The sequence below is a fragment of the Pseudorca crassidens genome, chromosome 9, assembly GCF_039906515.1.
Source record: "Pseudorca crassidens isolate mPseCra1 chromosome 9, mPseCra1.hap1, whole genome shotgun sequence".
NCBI classification, from domain to species: domain Eukaryota; kingdom Metazoa; phylum Chordata; class Mammalia; order Artiodactyla; family Delphinidae; genus Pseudorca; species Pseudorca crassidens.
The window spans coordinates 30,614,005-30,633,470 of record NC_090304.1 but is presented as its reverse complement, the minus strand read 5'-3'; the positions used below and the strand labels follow the sequence as shown (position 1 = coordinate 30,633,470).

The 19,466-nt window shown below is 41.5% G+C and overlaps 1 protein-coding gene across 1 annotated transcript in view; it reads right to left on the bottom strand.

The window, feature by feature from the left end:
* The window catches only part of LGR4 (leucine rich repeat containing G protein-coupled receptor 4), a 101,648-nt gene that overhangs the window by 23,345 nt on the left and 58,837 nt on the right, over nt 1–19,466 (bottom strand). Inside the window, exons 3-4 of the mRNA XM_067749562.1 lie at nt 8,678–8,749; nt 7,351–7,422 (exon numbers count right to left, since the gene is read on the bottom strand). Coding sequence (XP_067605663.1) covers nt 7,351–7,422; nt 8,678–8,749 — 144 coding nt within the window. The remainder of the gene's footprint in view (nt 1–7,350; nt 7,423–8,677; nt 8,750–19,466) is intronic.

The window sequence follows — 19,466 nt, the reverse complement described above, 5'->3', positions numbered from 1 at the left end:
ACCATGTGTACTTTAGAGTACTTATGGACCACAAGTTAGAAAAAAAAGCTATTTGTATATTTTCTTGGTAATTTTTCTAATGTTCAAAGATTTTAGCCTTCTCTTTTTCAGCCTTCCAACAAGACAAAATGATTGAATATTTTGATCATTAAGTCTTGGGAAATACGAACAATTCTGTATGAAGGTTTTGAAGGAAAACAAATTCTGAAGAAGCAAAAGAAAAAGAGAACTATTTAAAGCATCTAATGACTTCAGATCCAAGGGAGGTAAGATGGCTCCTTCTGTGTACATCCGTCCAAGGTTAGAAATGGTGCAGAGGCAGCAAAATCACCTTTCTTTAAAGGAACTCATTCCAATCTATTCCCTGAAATAGTCTCTGTGGAATCCCATTCAATTAGTGATGGCAGATAGTGAATCCTTATGTTCCATAACTCGGCAGTTGGTGAAATGAGCTACTTAACAAGTATCTACCTTAAATTAAACTTATATTGAAACCAGAACTTAAATGGCCAATACCCCAGATACTCCTTTTTATGATAGTAGATACATTTTAAAGTTTAACCTTTACAGCATATGCTACGCTTTATTAGTACATATTTTCATTTTCATATTACTGCCCATTAACTACCAGATTATCTAATCTAAAATCAAAGGTAATCCATAATTTACAATTTCCAGTGATGTGCTTTTGGTGCAGTTATAAATGGTTTTATATCAGCAAGTGGAAGGGACAAGCCGGTCAGTCACTTTCACCTATGTCTTCTCTAGCTCATGTGCATCTCTACAAATGCTTACCTTTACAGTTATTTCCAAGCGCAATAAAAAAAAAATTATGGGACAGATTAGTACACAAATATGTGATGTGGTTATACCCTAATTTTATAATTAAAATTATAAACACCTAAGTGTGATAACTATTACAGTTTTTCATTCAGTGATTCTCAGAACTTCTGTATCCATGAGGATGATCTGGGGAAATTTTTTAAACTACAGCTTCTTGGACCCTACCTTTAAAGAGAGACTATCATGACTCCTAGGATGTGGCCTAAGAATCTGCATTCTAACAATATCCCCCTAGTGATTTTGTTGAGGGTGGGCCAAGTGCCACACTTTGAGAAACTAGGCCCTAGTCCCACTGTATTTAGTGTTAGGACATGAACTGAGGCAATGCACATTTGTGTTCATCACTGTAGTAGAATAAGAAACTAATGAAATTGCTTGTTTTAAAGAATACTTTTTCATTACTTTCAGACGATTCCTTCACCTAGTTAGGCAAATTGGGTAATCTAATAATCAAAAGAAAGAACAGATAAAATAGTCATCATTATTAATATTAATAGATTCTACAAATGTTTATTGAGCACTTACTACATGTCAGATACCGTTAAAAGTGCTTTTCATGAATTAAAGTACATGGTAGGTAATAAGCAAACTACTGCACAGAGAATTTTAAATAACGTGCCCCAAACCAGCTAACAGCTAACAAGTGGCAGAGTGGGGATGCAAAACCAGACAGGCCTGTTTCAGAATTCTAATTAATCTGAATTTATCTGAACTTCTTTTGAGAGCAATGTAAACATTCTGACAGATAAATATGCAAAGGGCTTCTCTTAATCGTGGCGAAAGATTACACTAACCACATGCTTCAGTTCAGTGCTTCTCAACCTTTTCTAAAACCGAGCCCCTGAAGACAGAGAAGCTGGATCTTCTAACCCAGGGATGGGGAGCCCTGACAACACTAGTCCACAACACGCAGTCTAGTCATGAACAAATATCTGTTTATTTAACATAAAAATGGTTGTTTCTTTAGAATCTTCTGTGGGTTTGCATGGTTCCTGTGATACTACTGCTGCTTACCTGATCCCCCCACTCTAGGGGGAAGCGGGGTGTGCATAGCTAAACCATGGAGGCAATGACCCCCATTCTCCAGGTTCATATACATATTAATACATACATATGTTTATATGGGAAAGAATTCAAACAAGAATAAAGTGAGAAACCCTACAAGCCAGAAGGGAGTGGCAGGACATACTGAAAGTGATGAAGGAGAAAAACCTGCAGCCAAGACTACTCTACCCAGCAAGGATCTCATTCAGATTTGATGGAGAAATTAAAACCTTTACAGACAAGCAAAAGTTGAGAGAGTTCAGCACCACCAAACCAGCTTTACAACAAATCCTAAAGGATCTTCTCTAGGCAAGAAACACAAGAGAAGGAAAAGACCTATAATAACGAACCCAAAACAATTTAGAAAATGGGAATAGGAACATACATATCGATAATTACCTTAAATGTAAATGGACTAAATGCTCCCACCAAAAGACACAGATTAGCTGAATGGATACAAAAACAAGACCCATATATATGCTGTCTACAAGAGACCCACTTCAGACCTAGAGACACATACAGACTGAAAGTGAGGGGATGGAAAAAGATATTCCATGCAAATGGAAACCAAAAGAAAGCTGGAGTAGCAATTCTCGTATCAGACAAAATAGACTTTAAAATAAGGACTATTAAAAGAGACAAAGAAGGACACTACATAATGATCAAGGGATCGATCCAAGAAGAAGATATAACAATTGTAAATATTTATGCACCCAACATAGGAGCACCTCCATACATAAGGCAAATACTAACAGCCATAAAAGGGGAAATCGACAGTAACACATTCATAGTAGGGGACTTAAACACTCCACTTTCACCTATGGACAGATCATCCAAAATGAAAATAAATAAGGAAACACAAGCTTTAAATGATACATTAAACAAGATGGACTTAATTGATATTTATAGGACACTCCATCCAAAAACAACAGAATACACATTTTTCTCAAGTGCTCATGGAACATTCTCCAGGATAGATCATATCTTGGGTCACAAATCAAGCCTTGGTAAATTTAAGACAATTGAAATTGTATCAAGTATCTTTTCTGACCACAATGCCATGAGACTAGATATCAATTACAGGAAAAGATCTGTAAAAAATACAAACACATGGAGGCTAAACAATACACTACTTAATAATGAAGTGATCACTGAAGAAATCAAAGAGGAAATCAAAAAATACCTAGAAACAAATGACAATGGAGACACAACAACCCAAAACTTGTGGGATGCAGCAAAAGCAGTTCTAAGGGGGAAGTTTATAGCAATACAAGCCCACCTTAAGAAGCAGGAAACATCTAGAATAAACAACTTAACCTTGCACCTCAAGCAATTAGAGAAAGAAGAACAAAAAAACCCCAAAGCTAGCAGAAGGAAAGAAATCATAAAAATCAGATCAGAAATAAATGAAAAAGAAATGAAGGAAACAATAGCAAAGATCAATAAAACTAAAAGCTGGTTCTTTGAGAAGATAAACAAAATAGATAAACCACTAGCCAGACTCATCAAGAAAAAAAGGGAGAAGACTCAAATCAATAGAATTAGAAATGAAAAAGGAGAGGTAACAACTGACACTGCAGAAATAAAAGAGATCATGAGAGATTACTACAAGCAACTCTATGCCAATAAAATGGACAATCTGGAAGAAATGGACAAATTCTTAGAAATGCACAACCTGCCAAGACTGAATCAGGAAGAAATAGAAAATATGAACAGACCAATCACAAGCACTGAAATTGAAACTGTGATTAAAAATCTTCCAACAAACAAAAGCCCAGGACCAGATGGCTTCACAGGCGAATTCTATCAAACATTTAGAGAAGAGCTAACACCTATCGTTCTCAAACTCTTCCAAAATATAGCAGAGGGAGGAACACTCCCAAACTCCTTCTACGAGGCCACCATCACCTTGATACCAAAACTAGACAAGGATGTCACAAAGAAAGAAAACTACAGGCCAATATCACTGATGAACATAGATGCAAAAATCCTCAACAAAATACTAGCAAACAGAATCCAACAGCACATTAAAAGGATCATACACCATGATCAAGTGGGGTTTATTCCAGGAATGCAAGGATTCTTCAATATACGCAAATCTATCAATGTGATAAACCATATTAACAAATTGAAGAAAAACCACATGATCATCTCAATAGATGCAGAGAAAGCTTTTGACAAAATTCAACACCCATTTATGATAAAAACCCTGCAGAAAGTAGGCATAGAGGGAACTTTCCTCAACATAATAAAGGCCATATATGACAAGCCCATAGCAAACATCATCCTCAATGGTGAAAAACTGAAAGCATTTCCACTAAGATCAGGAACAAGACAAGGTTGCCCACTATCACCACTCTTATTCAACATAGTTTTGGAAGTTTTAGCCACAGCAATCAGAGAAGAAAAGAAAATAAAAGGAATCCAAATCGGAAAAGAAGAAGTAAAGCTGTCACTGTTTGCAGATGACATGATCCTATACGTAGAGAATCCTAAAGATGCTACCAGAAAACTACTAGAGCTAATCAATGAATTTGGTAAAGTGGCAGGATACAAAATTAATGTACAGAAATCTCTGGCATTCCTATACAATAATGATGAAATATCTGAAAGTGAAATCAAGAAAACACTCCCATTTACCATTGCAACAAAAAGAATAAAATATCTAGGAATAAACCTACCTAAGGAGACAAAAGACCTGTATGCAGAAAATTATAAGACACTGAGGAAAGAAATTAAAGATGATACAAATAGATGGAGAGATATACCATGTTCTTGGATTGGAAGAATCAACATTGTGAAAATGACTCTACTACCCAAAGCAATCTATAGATTCAATGCAATCTCTATCAAACTACCACTGGCATTTTTCACAGAACTAGAACAAAAAATTTCGCAATTTGTATGGAAACACAAAAGACCCCGAATAGCCAAAGCAATCTTGAGAATGAAAAAAGGAACTGGAGGAATCAGGCTCCCTGACTTCAGACTATACTACAAAGCTACAGTAATCAAGACGGTATGGTACTGGCACAAAAACAGAAAGATAGATCAATGGAATAGGATAGAAAGCCCAGAGATAAACCCATGCACATATGGACACCTTATCTTTGATAAAGGTGGCAGGAATGTACAGTGGAGAAAGGACAGCCTCTTCAATAAGTGGTGCTGGGAAAACTGGACAGGTACATGTAAAAGTATGAGATTAGATCACTCCCTAACACCATACACAAAAATAAGCTCAAAATGGATTAAAGACCTAAATATAAGGCCAGAAACTATCAAACTCTTAGAGGAAAACATAGGCAGAACACTCTATGACATAAATCACAGCAAGATCCTTTCTGACCCACCTCCTAGAGTAATGGAAATTAAAAAAAAAATAAACAAATGGGACCTAATGAAACTTCAAAGCTTTTGCACAGCAAAGGAAACCATAAAAAAGACCAAAAGACAGCCCTCAGAATGGGAGAAAATATTTGCAAACGAAGCAACTGACAAAGGATTAATCTCCAAAATTTACAAGCAGCCCATGCAGCTCAATATCAAAAAAACAAATAACCCATTCCAAAAATGGGCAGAAGACCTAAATAGACATTTCTCCAAAGAAGATATACAGATTACCAACAAACACATAAAAGAATGCTCAACATCATTAATCGTTAGAGAAATGCAAATCAAAACTACAATGCAATATCACCTGACACCAGTCAGAATGGCCATCATCAAAAAGTCTAGAAACAATAAATGCTGGAGAGGATGTGGAGAAAAGGGAACCCTCATACACTGTTAGTGGAAATGTAAATTGATACAGCCACTATGGAGAACAGCATGGAGGTTCCTTAAAAAATGAAAAATAGAACTACCATACGACCCAGCAATCCCACTACTGGGCATATACCCTGAGAAAACCATAATTAAAAAAGAGTCATGTACCAAAATGTTCATTGCAGCTCTATTTACAATAGCCAGGACATGGAAGCAATCTAAGTGTCCATTGACAGATGAATGGATAAAGAAGACGTGGCACATATATATGATGGAATATTACTCAGCCATGAAAAGAAACGAAATTGAGTTATTTGTAGTGAGGTGGATGGACCTAGAGTCTGTCATACAGAGTGAAGTTAGTCAGAAAGAAAAAGACAAATACCGTATGCTAACACATATATATGGAATTTAAGAAAAAAAAAATGTCATGAAGAACCTAGGGGTAAGGCAGGAATAAAGACGCAGACCTCCTAGAGAACGGACTTGAGGTTATGGGGAGGGGGAAGGGTGAGCTGTGACAGGGCAAGAGAGAGTCATGGACATATACACACTAACAAACATAGTAAGGTAGATAGCTAGTTGGAAGCAGCAGCATGGCACAGGGATATTGGCTTGGTGCTTTGTGACAGCCTGGAGGGGTGGGATAGGGAGGGTGGGAGGGAGGGAGACGCAAGAGGGAAGAGATATGGGAACATATGTATATGTATAACTGATTCACTTTGTTATAAAGCAGAAACTAACACACCATTGTAAAGCAATTATACCTCAATAAAGATGTTAAAAAAAAAAAAAAACCAAAGAAGAACTGAAATACTTTGTATTTTAATGAGCTAATGCCTCATTGACCCCAACTTTCAATGGTTAAATCTATTTGCTTTGCTTTGCTTTGCTTTTTTTCCCTTTGAAAGAAAATATTAAATTCTAAGCTCGTCAAGGAGGAAAAAAAAAAAAAAAAAAAGAATAAAGTGAAGTGCTATGCAAAAAAGCTTTTGAAAATAGTGGCTAAACATGGTAAAAAGCCAAGAGCTGAGATCTTTTTTGTAATTTAAGTATACTTGATTTACAATGTTGTGTTAGTTTCTGGTGTACAACAAAGTGATTCAGTTTTACATATGTGTGTGTGTGTGTGTGTGTGTGTGTGTATATATCATATTCTTTTCCATTATAGTTATTATAGGATACTGAACATAGTTCCCTGTGCTATACAGTAGGACCTTGCTGTTCAAGAGCTAAAATTTTGAACATTCCACATCAAACTAAACTTTCCTCAAAAAAAAAACCTGATAAAAAGACAGCACAGGCGATTAAGTCACCATCCCTGATGACTGCTCAACATCCACAGATGAGGGTCCATAACTAATTTGCTCTGATGATCATTACCACCTGAAACAGCAACCTCTCTGGCTGTTTCTTGAGCGTCATGGCACAAGACTCTGGAACTCCTGTACACACATAACTCTGATTCCAAAGATGGTGTAATCGCCTGCTACATGCAAGCTTGTAGCTTTCTCCCAGCCTTGGAGACAGAATATTCCAATGGACATTTCAGTAACAGCAACTAGCCATCCCCATTTTTATCCCAGATGAGAGGATACATGTCTTCTTTCCCTAGGATTCCAGTTCTTTACCTATGTAGTAGCCAGAGTGTTCTCCTAATGATTCAAGAATGCAGCAAACCAAAAAGTTACTTACAAAGACTGCAGAGCACTCAGTCCTCGAATGGCTTCACTGGGTACTGTTTTCAACTGGTTGTTCTGGAGAGTTCTGGAAGGAAATTTTGGGTTAGTGAATAAGAAGCAATTATGACCATTTTTTCTTAGAAGAATTTAGAACAATTTCTTTCCAAAAACATCTTTCCAATAGCAAAAAAAAGGATCAGGAGTCGAGGTGGAAAGCACCCAAGATAAGAGAGTTGCCAGAGAGCAAGAGGCATTTGTCGTAAAGCCAGAAATGAAACCTAGGCTACTGTCCCAAGCCATCTCCTAACACAGACCTGCTGGGTCATCCAGGATTGTTTCATTCTCAGGAATTAAGGCACCCTAATTAATATTCATCACCCAAGGTACCATTAGTGTTAACTGGGAGGTATAACAAGTTAACTGGGAGGTACAGCAAGCAAACCCACTAGAATCCCTAATGCCTTTTCAAATTGAAATAAAGCACAGCCCAGAAACGTGCACATTAGAGAAAGACAATTTTATCAAGAGGACAGCAGACCCTGAGCTCTTAGGGGGCAGTGGCCATGTCCCCAGTGAAAGCAGGGCTAGGGCAGAAATAAAGCTTTAATTATCTAATAGTCTCCGACCTGGAGAATGGAGGTACAGATCAGTAATGAACATGAAGTCTTTACTAGTTTTTGCCTAATGTCCTTCCTGGTCATATTAATAAAATGACTGCCTGACAAGAATCATCACCACAGAATGGAATGGAAAAGGGCCCGTCTAACTCACTGAACCAGAGAGGTCTAGTGACTTACAGATGGTCACCCAGCGAGGCAGTGGCAAGGTGGGGCCGGCAGTCAGTTTACCGGCTCCCCAATCTGCCAGTTCCTGACCACTGCCAGGAATTTATTTCTTGATCTCTCGCAGGCTATGTAAATGATAGGCATCTCAATTCCCTTTAGCTCTAAAATGATTTTACATCTGGAGCTCTTGTAAGCCTTTTTCCCTTTAGGGTCAGTTCATGCAAAGTTCTTACAGCTACAAAAGAAGTAGAAACAAAACCTTACCAGTGAAGCTTAAATATGATTTTGATTCAATGTATTAGCCACACAAAAAGCCTAACATTCAACTGTAATGCACCAGAGGTCAGAGTGCCTGTTATTTCGACGTTAACTTTTGTTATCTAGACCCAAGGTTGCCTAAATCAGCCTCTAGCCTCCCACACTACCCATTGGCCACTCCTTAAATCTTTTAATCCTGAACTAAAAGAAACTGTGCTTAACCTAGCTCCGAGCATGTTGACTACGCAGAAAGAAAATACACAGCCAGCTGTGAAACTCTAAAATTGCATTACTTACAGAACTTTGAGTTCTTTCAACCCCGACAAGGCCTTTGGGTGGATAAAAGAAAGGTCGTTGCCAGCCAGTCGTCTAGGAGAAAAAAAAAAGTAGCAAGAGAAAAATAGTAATTCAGACTCTTAAAATTCATAACTCACAATGACCCAATCTGCTATTGAAGCTCTACATTAAACATCTCTCTAGTCTATCCGACATTAAACATGGACTTAAACCTCTGCTAAAGCAATCCCAAAGTTCTTCCAATGAGATAAATGCCTCTAGAATTTTTTTTTTAACTTCAATACAATAATTTAAACAGGCACATTTTTATTCTGGTGAGGTCAAGCAAGCCAAAACATATTGGACCAAATTAAGTTTGCTATTCATGGTCACTCTCTGCCGCTTGCGGTGTTTTCCAAGTGCCTCATAAATACAGAGCACTGGGCAGCAGGCAGGAGTTTTATACAGATCAGAGCACACCAGTCTGTCAAGGAGGAATGAATGCCTTCGGGAGACAAGGAGAGCCTGTTATCTCTCCATAACCAAGGGCAGCATATTCGTTGCAAAAGAGAGGCAAAAAGTGAAAGTCACTGTAAGCATAACTTCCCAAACAAAGGCATTTTTTTTTAAAGATAAATGTTTTCCTAAAGAAATTTCAAACTGACAAATTTAAGTGCAAGTAAGAGTGGAGTAAGAAAAGGATAAGAAGTCCTTGGGCCCTTTTTTAAGAAAGGAGCACGCAATTCATCCTGAGCCCCACTTTTTCTCCCGTTTTCCCAAACATTCAGACATGGGAGGAAAAGTTGGACAGAGAACTTTAGGGAGAAGAAGCAGGAAGCAGGACAGCAACTCGTACGAGTGACTTGTAAACAGGTGAACTGGAGGCAGGTTTTCAAGTACAGTTGACCCTTGAATAACAGCGGGTTTGAGCAGCACGGGTTCACATCCACGCAGATCTTTTCCAATAGTAAATACTACTGTGCCACACAGTCCAAGGTTGGCGGAATCCGTGGATGTGGAAGAACCTTGGATAAGGGGTGGGAGTGGGGGTGATGATAAATTATCAGTGGATTAACCCCCATGTTATTCAAGGGTGAACTGTATTGACTTAAAAATGATAGTTGTGTGCCCCGATGATTAAACATAGGACTGTTCCAGCTTCCTGGTTCCATCAGGGGAACTCTCCCAAGCAATGAGATTCTGTATGCGTGATTTCTTTTTAAATGCTTTCTCCCCATCATGTCTTAGGATCATAGTCATCAAGTCATATTAATTCCTCCTCGAAAGAGTCTAATTTCCATTGTCCGTTCTCTTCTTTCTGTAAGCACCCTGCCCTCCTGAGCCTTATTCAGCAATCTCTTCTTTCTGTAAGCACCCTGCCCTCCGGAACCTTATTCAGCAATTCATTCATTCACTAAAAAGTTTCATTCACTGATTAACAACATGAGCACCTATTCAGCTCCAGGCAGAGGAACATCCTCTCCTTAGGCTTCAAGTCCCCCCACTTCAATCTGTTCTTCTTAGACACCCTGATTTTAGGGACATAAGGAGGGCTCCTTTACCCTTCCTAAAACTTGAAGTCACAGAGATCTGAAACTCTATTTTTTAGATGCATTATTTTCTCTTGAAGTTTTTGTCCCAGTTAAAATGCAAATAGCCCTGGAAAGGATAATACTTGATCCTTACTAACTAAGCATTAACACAGAAATGTGTACTGAAGATGTGTGTGTGTGTTGCAGGGAATGGGAAAGTGAAAGAGGACTCAGAAACCAAGAGTGAGTGTGTAGAATTATTTCTTCAATTGCAAGGACAACCAGGCTGGATTCTCAGGCAACACTACAGGTTTAACACAGAGTTCATGTCCCTAAACTAAATTCTCCCTAGAAAGCCCTCTCACCGTGCACGGCTTTGTTTCTCACAAGGCACCCTAGCACCTGAGCTCTAAACTGCGTGCCCTTCAAGGGCATCCCTCAACCCAGGCTCACAACAGCTTACTCTACACCATCAGCCTCACGGCCTTTCACCTCATGGGGTCCACCATATGTAAAATGAGGGACCGCAGAAGATGGTGTTAAGACTTTTCAACACTTCTATTTAAAACAATTCCTCCTCAGCAAATCCTCTGGGCTCTAGACTAGCCAGCTTGACCACTATGTCTTTAAATGCTTCACCTCACAACCTCATCTTCACCCCTTAAATCCCCGACTCCAGTGTGACTTCCCTAGAAAATGTCAGTTCTTATCAACATGCCTTACGTGTGGATTCTTGGAAGGCATAACTAAACAGGCTACCTTCTACTGGCTGTTTCTAGCACATTAGTTTTATAGGCCAAGTACAAAAGCTTCCAAGAACAGAGTGTGCATATCACAATTCTGTCACCACCTACCAGTGTGTCAACCCATTATTCAGAAACTGCATTCTCAGCATTTCCTCCTTGAAAACAGATAGCATCCTATAGTCTACCTTAGTGCAGGCTTAGTACAAGCCCTCTCAAGGGGCTTTCTACACCCCAGACTCACTAATTATATTCAACTGATAATGCTCATAGCTGTAATGCAGTGTTTAAAAGGTCACATTTTAGGGCTTCCCTGGTGGCGCGGTGGTTGCGAGTCCGCCTGCCGATGCAGGGGACACGAGTTCATGCCCGGGTCTGGGAAGATCCCACATGCTGCGGAGCGGCTGGGCCCGTGAGCCATGGCCGCTGAGCCTGCGCGTCCGGAGCCTGTGCTCCGCAACGGGAGAGGCCACAACAGTGAGAGGCCCCTGTACCGCAAAAAAAACAAAACAAAAAAGGTCACATTTTATAAGATTAAATTGGACCATAAGGACTAGAAGGAACAATAGCCTCCTTCCCCCCAGGGCAGCAAGTAGTCACGTGACTCTGTTATCTGAAAGACCAGCCTTAAGCAGCTCAAGTCCACCAAAAAATGAACACTGTAAACAGACCAAGGGTGTCACAGGATTCTTGTGCTTTCCTCTCTTACTTTTGAATGTCCCCCTATCTATGGGCTTTCCTTGTGGAGTTCAGTCTATTGTACTAGGGCTCATGAAAAGAGGATTTTACAAGGTGACAAAGGAAGTGGCAAAGCACAGAACACCTGATTACCTTTACCTGTCAACAGAAAACAGTGTTGAGCCACATGAGCCAAAACATTTACTCCCTTTTCCCAATGATCTGCCTCTTGATAAGCCTGGGAAGACTAAAGGAGCCTGACTTCCAAAAGCATCCTTTCTTTCTACACTACTTACAGTTCAGAGAAATGACCAAATGGGCTGTGCACGTGACTTATCCTGCACTCCAGGCCTGCTCTCTGGAGAAGCCTACAGGGCTAGGATTCGGGCGGGGGCGGTGATAATGCTGAGCGAGGTGGGGCTCACACCACTCTGATTACTTCGTTCCTTAGGAGAGTAAATAGATCAGGTGGAGCCTTCAGGAATGCATCTACCCATGTTTACCTAGCTCCTGGGTTAATGAATAATAAACACGGCAGCCCCGTAAAGCCTCTGCAGCTTCAGCAACTGCACCCTCCCGAGTCTCTTTACATTTTGCTGATTTTATGACCCAGGACTTCTTATGGTAGACCCGGGGGATGCTTCATGTCCAAAAACTCAGATCCAGGAGAGAGCAAAGTGAATAAAGAACAGGGTTAGGGACAAAGTCCCAAAATCTCTGGGAGAAAAAAACCTACCATGTCATGTGCCCAGAGCAGTTGCAGGCGCTGAGCTAGGTGGTTTACATTCTTTCCTTTTAATCATCTCCTGACAGAGTCCCTGAGAGGTTAGGTGACTTGGCAGAAGTCACACAGCAGGTAAGCGGGGGAGCCAGCATTCCAGTTCTCGCCTGACTGGCTCCAGTGATTATCCGCGTCCTCAACTCGATGCCTCTGGTGTGTCACCAAGAGGCTGGGAAATAATTCCCAGAAGGTGAAACAAAGGGGACCTGGGCAAGTTAATAGCCTGGTTTGAGGAGCAACAGCTCTCACCCAGCAGACCAGTGCTCACAGCAGGGACTACGGCATTAGGAGCACCGAACTGCAATTATGGAGGAATTTCCCCACAGCCAAAGATGACCAACGGGAAACGGGGGAAGATGGGATCCCTGGGTGGCTAAGGGTGGCGGGTGGCATGCCCTAAACTCACTCTGACTCTATTTAGGGTACAGAACAGTCTCCACTGTGCTTTTTTAGCAACTCCCAAAGAAAAAGAGATGGCTGATCCCGAGGAAGAACTTGTCCCCCATGGCCCTCTACTAGCAACGGGCAGCTCCTCCCCAGTCTAGGCCTGCCATTTGTATGCGCTACACCCAACAGTTTTCTCAGCGTCTCACTTCATGAAGACCTACTGGCTGGCTCCAGAAAACTCTTTTAATGTGGTAAATAATGATATTTATATCTTTTACTATTCTTCCAATGACTGTGAAGCCCTAAAGAAAAAACTCACCAGGGTGAGAACAGAAGAGTGAAAAGTGGTACCACGTTCTGCCTGCTAAAGGGGGGCGGTCCCCCGCATCACTGCCTACCCTTCTGCGTCCCGTAGCTCTTCAGTCTCCAAAGCCCACAGGCAACCTCATGCAAAGTCTCCATCCATCCACTCTTTTACTCCTCCTCCTGCCACCTAAGTCTAGACCCTCATTTTCTTCTTCTTGGATTCTTGCCATGAACCTCCACAAGACTCCTGCCTCAAACCACTTCATTATAATACTGTGAGATCTAAATCTTAAAACGCACAACTCTGAGCATTTTCCCAAAGGCTTTTTTTCCCACTGAATTAGCTAGACCTTCAGGATGATCCTCTCTTCCCTTTTCACCTTATTCCCGAATGTTCCTTGTGTTCTACGTTTTAGGACACCGTGCTTTCCCACCTCGGACTCTTTGCTCACTCATGGCACTGCCTTCGTCTGAAATACCTCCACTCCAGTCTCTGCCAGCTGAAACCTTATGCATCATTATTGCAAGCTGGATGCTACCAACAGTGTGGAACTATTAGGATATACCCTTTCTTGGATTCCACAGGTTATCTTAGACGCAGCTCTCTTGTCGGGTGCATCTTATTTTGCCTCTGGTTACTATGAACTTGTTGCAACTCCTTCAACTGTATTACAGGTGCCTTATGGGCAGTGACTAGGTCATATTCATTTTGGATCCTCTTGTGTGGGACCTTAGATGAAACAGACACTCAGTATTTGCTGTAATGCCTCAACTAAACCCCAGTATAAGACTCTGGATTCAAAAAAGCAGTAACACTGCTATTTAAGGTGTGGGGAAAGCTGACTTCGCTTTTCTGCATGTTTTCTTCCTCTTGTTTCATTGCTACTCCCCCACTCCCCTCTGCTCTCCTAACGGGACAGAACTACTTGGGCTTGATTTGAAAGTGCAATGGCAACAATTTTCTCTCTTAACCTGTTCTGGTAGTATATTTTCTTAAGGAAGTGGGATGGACCTTGAACATGAGAACACCAGTCTCCCGGGTCAACAGTGTTATCTCAACACACGCTTGGTCGTGCACACAATCGTACAGAATTAAAACAAGTCTAGCAGGACTTCAAATGGGGACACAGTCTATCTCAAGGCAACTCCTATTTATTCTGCTTGTTAAAACAGTCCCAGAAGCAGAGATGGAGAGGGTAGAGACAGAGAAAGGGTGGAGGAAAGGGAAACTGATCCATTAGCCTCACGCTCCCTTCGGATTTGGAACCATTCCAGGAAACAGGATACAAGTGGCTCAGCGTATAATGTCTTTATGAGTCTGTTTTGTGTGCATTTTTATTCATAAGGACCATGGATATACATTAGGGGCTCCTTTTAGGGGAAGCTAGAGTTTTCAATTATATCCTCGATTCTTAGTGCATATGCTACATGATATTTTCTATCTGCCACGCCTCCCAGAAGAAGGAAAGCAGGAACAGCGCTGGTTAAATGGACACTGGTCCATGGTCACCTGTGCCAAAGGGTTCATACCTTCGTGAGATGCGCTGAATAGACTGGGATTTCTTCATCTGGGAAGCAATTTAAAGCAACAAGGGAGGCGAGTGTGAAACAGAGAGTATGCCAATTGGTGTTATGTCTCTGAGAAGTGCCTGGATTTAGGTTTCTTCTGGTCTATGACAGAAATGTCCCCGTAGCCATTTGGCTGGAATTCCAGCCAAGAATCAGTGGGGTAAGGACTATACTGTCCACACTGACTAGACACACGGGCTGGCTGAGGGGAGGGCGGAGGAGGGTTCAGAAGCTTCCAGCAGCTGTCGTGAGGAGTGAGCAGAGGGAGGCAAAGCAACTGCAGCAGGAAGGCCCAGGCCCCAGCACGCGCTGCACGCCAACAACGGAGAGATGTGCTTGTGGCAATCTCTCTGTCCCCTGGTGGAGTGGACCTGGACCCTAGGTGACAGAGCCACAGCCTCCCAGCCGCTCACATGCCCACCGCCACTTTGCAGAGGTGGTTACCAGGTGGCCTGGCCTTGTGGCAAGTCCTGCCAGAAGAACGGCTGTGAGCACCACCCTTCCCTTCTGGGCCCCGTATATCTACCCCTTGGCTACGGCTTCTCACCTCTCTCACCATTTCTTTCCACACCTACGTGTCCCCACCCCCAAGAGATCCTCATTCCACGCCACGCATACGACCTCTCACAGATGGGACCCACACATATCCGGGCCGCCCCTCCTGCGATGCCGTTAAATTCTCTCGAGGGGGTGCACCAGCACGGTGCCACGCTCTGTGCCAAGTTCCACAGACGCAACCACGAGCCCTGACTCTGCCTTCAGAGATGGTGCGTCCAGTTCAAACCTGATCTGGGCCAGGAAGGCCACGCACGGGAAAGCATCCAACAGGAGGTGAGTGACGCTCTCCTATTAAATATTATCTGACATCAGCAGGACCCAAAATGTTTGCAACAGTTTTAAAAGTAAAATTTAAAAAAACTTATAATGTGTACCTCTAATAAGTCCTTAATCATCTATTTATATCTTCTTTTTTTTTTTTTAGATGCTGGGGGTAGGAGTTTATTAATTTATTAATTTAATTTTGGCTGTGTTGGGTCTTCGTTTCTGTGCGAGGGCTTTCTCTAGTTGTGGCAAGCGGGGGCCACTCTTCATCGCCACGCGCGGGCCTCTCACTATCGCGGCCTCACGGCCTCTCTAGTTGCGGAGCACAGGCTCCAGACGCGCAGGCTCAGTAACTGTGGCTCATGGGCCTAGTTGCTCCGCGGCATGTGGGACCTTCCCAGACCAGGGCTCGAACCCATGTCTCCTGCATTGGCAGGCAGATTCTCAACCACTGCGCCACCAGGGAAGCCCCTACTTATTTATATCTTAAGGCCCTACTAGGGGCTCAGAACTCTGCTGGATCCTGTGAAAAATTAAGAATTCAAGAAGTGTACTGTTCCCATTTAGGGATATTTGGTATCAGTACATCTTAACAAAAACTAACATTTGGGTAACAGTTTTCATTGTCATTACCCCACCATGTTGCAGTGGGCCTGCTCCTGTTATTTTTTTTTTAAACAGATGAGGAAAGTGAGCCTCTGTTTCCTCTGTGCCTTGTCTAAGATCCTACAGCATAGCTAAAGAATGTAAATTTTAGAAATAAAATAAGGTAATCAAAACAAAATAATGGAAACTCTAGAGACAAAACCACGTTGTTTTGTGACTGACTTTCAAAGGACCAAAGGATGTGGCTGTTTTCTTGGTAATACGGAGGGCCAACAACTGACTAGCATCCTTGACAGGTCTCCTTGGACATTCTTCCCACCAAGGTTAAATAAACTTCATCTGCCACAGTGGAGCAGAGAGTCCTGAATCAACTAACAATGTTTTACCCTATTTCTTCACATACCAGGGAAGAGTTTTATACTTTCATATAACTTTGGAAGAATATGTAAAAATTAAATATATTTTTTGAACATGCATGTATTAAGAACCCTTATTATTCCCAAGGTTTTTTAATGTAGTCTTCCTTCACAGAGAAGGGGAAAATTATTTCATATATATATCATATTACATAGTTCTGTCTAAATGCACAAAAATGAAAGCAGTAATGCTTAACAAAAAATAAGCTTGTCTGGGCTCCCCTGGTGGCGCAGTGGTTGAGAGTCCGCCTACCGGTGCAGGGGACGCGGGTTCGTGCCCCAGTCCGGGGGGATCCCACGTGCCGCGGAGCAGCTGGGCCCATGGGCCATGGCCGCTGAGCCTGCACGTCCGGAGCCTGTGCTCCGCAACGGGAGAGGCCACAATGGTGAGAGGCCCATGTACCACAAAAAATAAATAAATAAAAAAATAAAAATAAGCTTGTCCTTGCTAAAACTCAGTCTACAGGCCATCTAGAACTAGTCCACATACTAAAAGAGCTTTATTCAATTCAAAGAAACTTAAATTCCACTGGCACCCGACTGCCCTTTTGTGTCTCTCACTTCCTCTTATAGTAAGTAACCCACAGAAGACTTTAATTTATAGGCAAATCAATAAAAACCCTGGCAATAGTTACATTTCCTGAGCAAAGTTTATCCTGACAACCTAGTCATTTATCTTCTGGCACTAAACACATGTAATATCTAGCCATATGAGGAAATATGTTACAGCTGAAAAAAAAAAATTACAGCTAACATCAACCAACAAATATTGACCTTCTACTACAAGTCAAACACCATAGGTATGGCAAAGTTAAGTACTGAGTTTTCCCAAAACATTTCTCCTTTCTTTTCTTTTAAATAAGGATAATTCATTAAACATAAGACGTCAATGGAATTTAGTTTTTATATAGGCTGATAATAAACTCAAAATAAGAGGAGATCCTTTGTCTTAACCCTTCCCTCAATTTCAAATTCAAAAATGTGGTCACTGTCACCAAAGGTCATGCAGGAGGTGTGTGACAATAAGTGCTGCGCTTAGAGGAAAGTCCATGGAGTTGAATAGACAGGTGCGCACTGATACGCTTAGAGCACAAAATAACAAGACACTCAATCCAGCACTAAATGGTGAGGGGCAGAGAAAGTACAAGAGGAATTTGGATAAGGACCAGGGAAGGCTTCTTATGGCAGAAAGGGCTCAAAACAGACTGAATAAAAATGGGTAAGATGTGAATTGGATAGAGAGGAACTATGGTACATACTGTTGGTTGCCTACCATATACCCACTCAAGCCTTCCTGGAACAGCCTGGGTTTATTCAAATATGACTTATCTCCATGAGTAAATTCTGATTGGTCTTAACCAATTATGCTGAGAAAAGAAATTACATACATATACTAAGAGAAAAGTCGGGAAGTATAAACAACAAAATATTAACCGTGGGTATTGCTCAGTGTAAGATAATAGGTGATTATTTTTCCTCCCTTCTCCTTACCTTTCTATGCATCTAGACTTTAAAAATTGAGTATGCGTTGATTTTAGGATCATTTCCTTACAAAGGCAAGTGCATCAATGAAACAAATATTTCTAGCAGCTCTAACATAATCTTTGATGTACACATAAATTCCAGCAGGGGAAAATGATGAACAAATTCTGAGTTAAAATTCTACGAAAGCATAAAAAAATTGTGTTAAATAAGCATGACTTGACTAAGAGTGGACAATACATGAAAGAAATGACTTAGCCTATTTCCTTACTGGAAAATTCAATCATGCCAGTAGAATATTAAAGACATTTTCACTTACTTGTAGTTAGTACTACCTTTAGTCAAAGAACAAATAATTAGCTTTGATTAAAATAGGTAAATGAGCCAGCAAACTGTGGTTTCATTAGCCTCGCTACACTTTCTGAATCCCAGGTGAAACACTTTAACAACGAACTGTTGATTCTCCTGTTTGATTTCCCCTAGTTGCTTATGAAACACTAACTTATCAAACCCCAATTCTGAGTATATCACATGTTTCAGTGCCTCTACTTCTAAGCTGCTAAGCACTATAGGACAAAGTTACAGAGCCTGTTGGTTCCACTGTAAATTTATATTATCTAGGCTTTAACCTTCCTATTCTTCAGTGATCCTTTGTTCATTTCAGGTTGACCCAAGTAAACAAACATTTCTTACAGCTGTCTACTCACTAGGTTCCAGTAAGCCGTGATAACTATAGTTTCTTTCTCTCAGGCGTGTCTTCCTTCCCCCTTCTGCTTCGTTTGGGGGACTTCTTCTCTACTCCAGGCGGTCCTAGTGAGGATGAGCCCAGGACCCAGGATGGACCATACCAACCCAAATAGAAGAGAGTGACTGGTTCAAGGACAGGCACATGAAGCCAGCCTGGCCAATGAAAGTTCTCCTAGGACTTTTCTGCTGAAAGCAGCGAGGAACACTTTAGATATTCATCTTGGATCTCAAGATGCAAAGATGTACGTGGGGGCTGCTGAAGGTTATTTCTCCCACTATAGAACAAAGAACAAAGCCAAAACACAAAAGTAGAGACAACGGAAGCTGAAGCATGAGAAAACTCTCACAACTGTGAAACCTCCAGATGCAGGACCATCTGAAGCCAACTCCACCTCTAGACTTCCTAGATCTACATAAAACAATAAATCCTCTATTATACCTCAGCTGGGTTTTTGTCTCTTACACCCTGTGGACTCCTGTCAGATACAGGACGTATTCCAAACTTTACCTTCTCTCCCCAAACCAGAAACTACCTACTAGCAGTCCCCAAATGCCTGCTTCATGATGAACTTCTTTATCCCAAAGTTACTCTCACAACTCTCAGTAGAAATGACTCTTAAGGAAAAAACACAACTTAGGGCTTCCCTGGTGGCGCAGTGGTTGAGAGTCCGCCTGCCAATGCAGGGGACGCGGGTTCGTGCCCCGGTCCGGGAAGATCCCACATGCCGCGGAGCGGCTGGG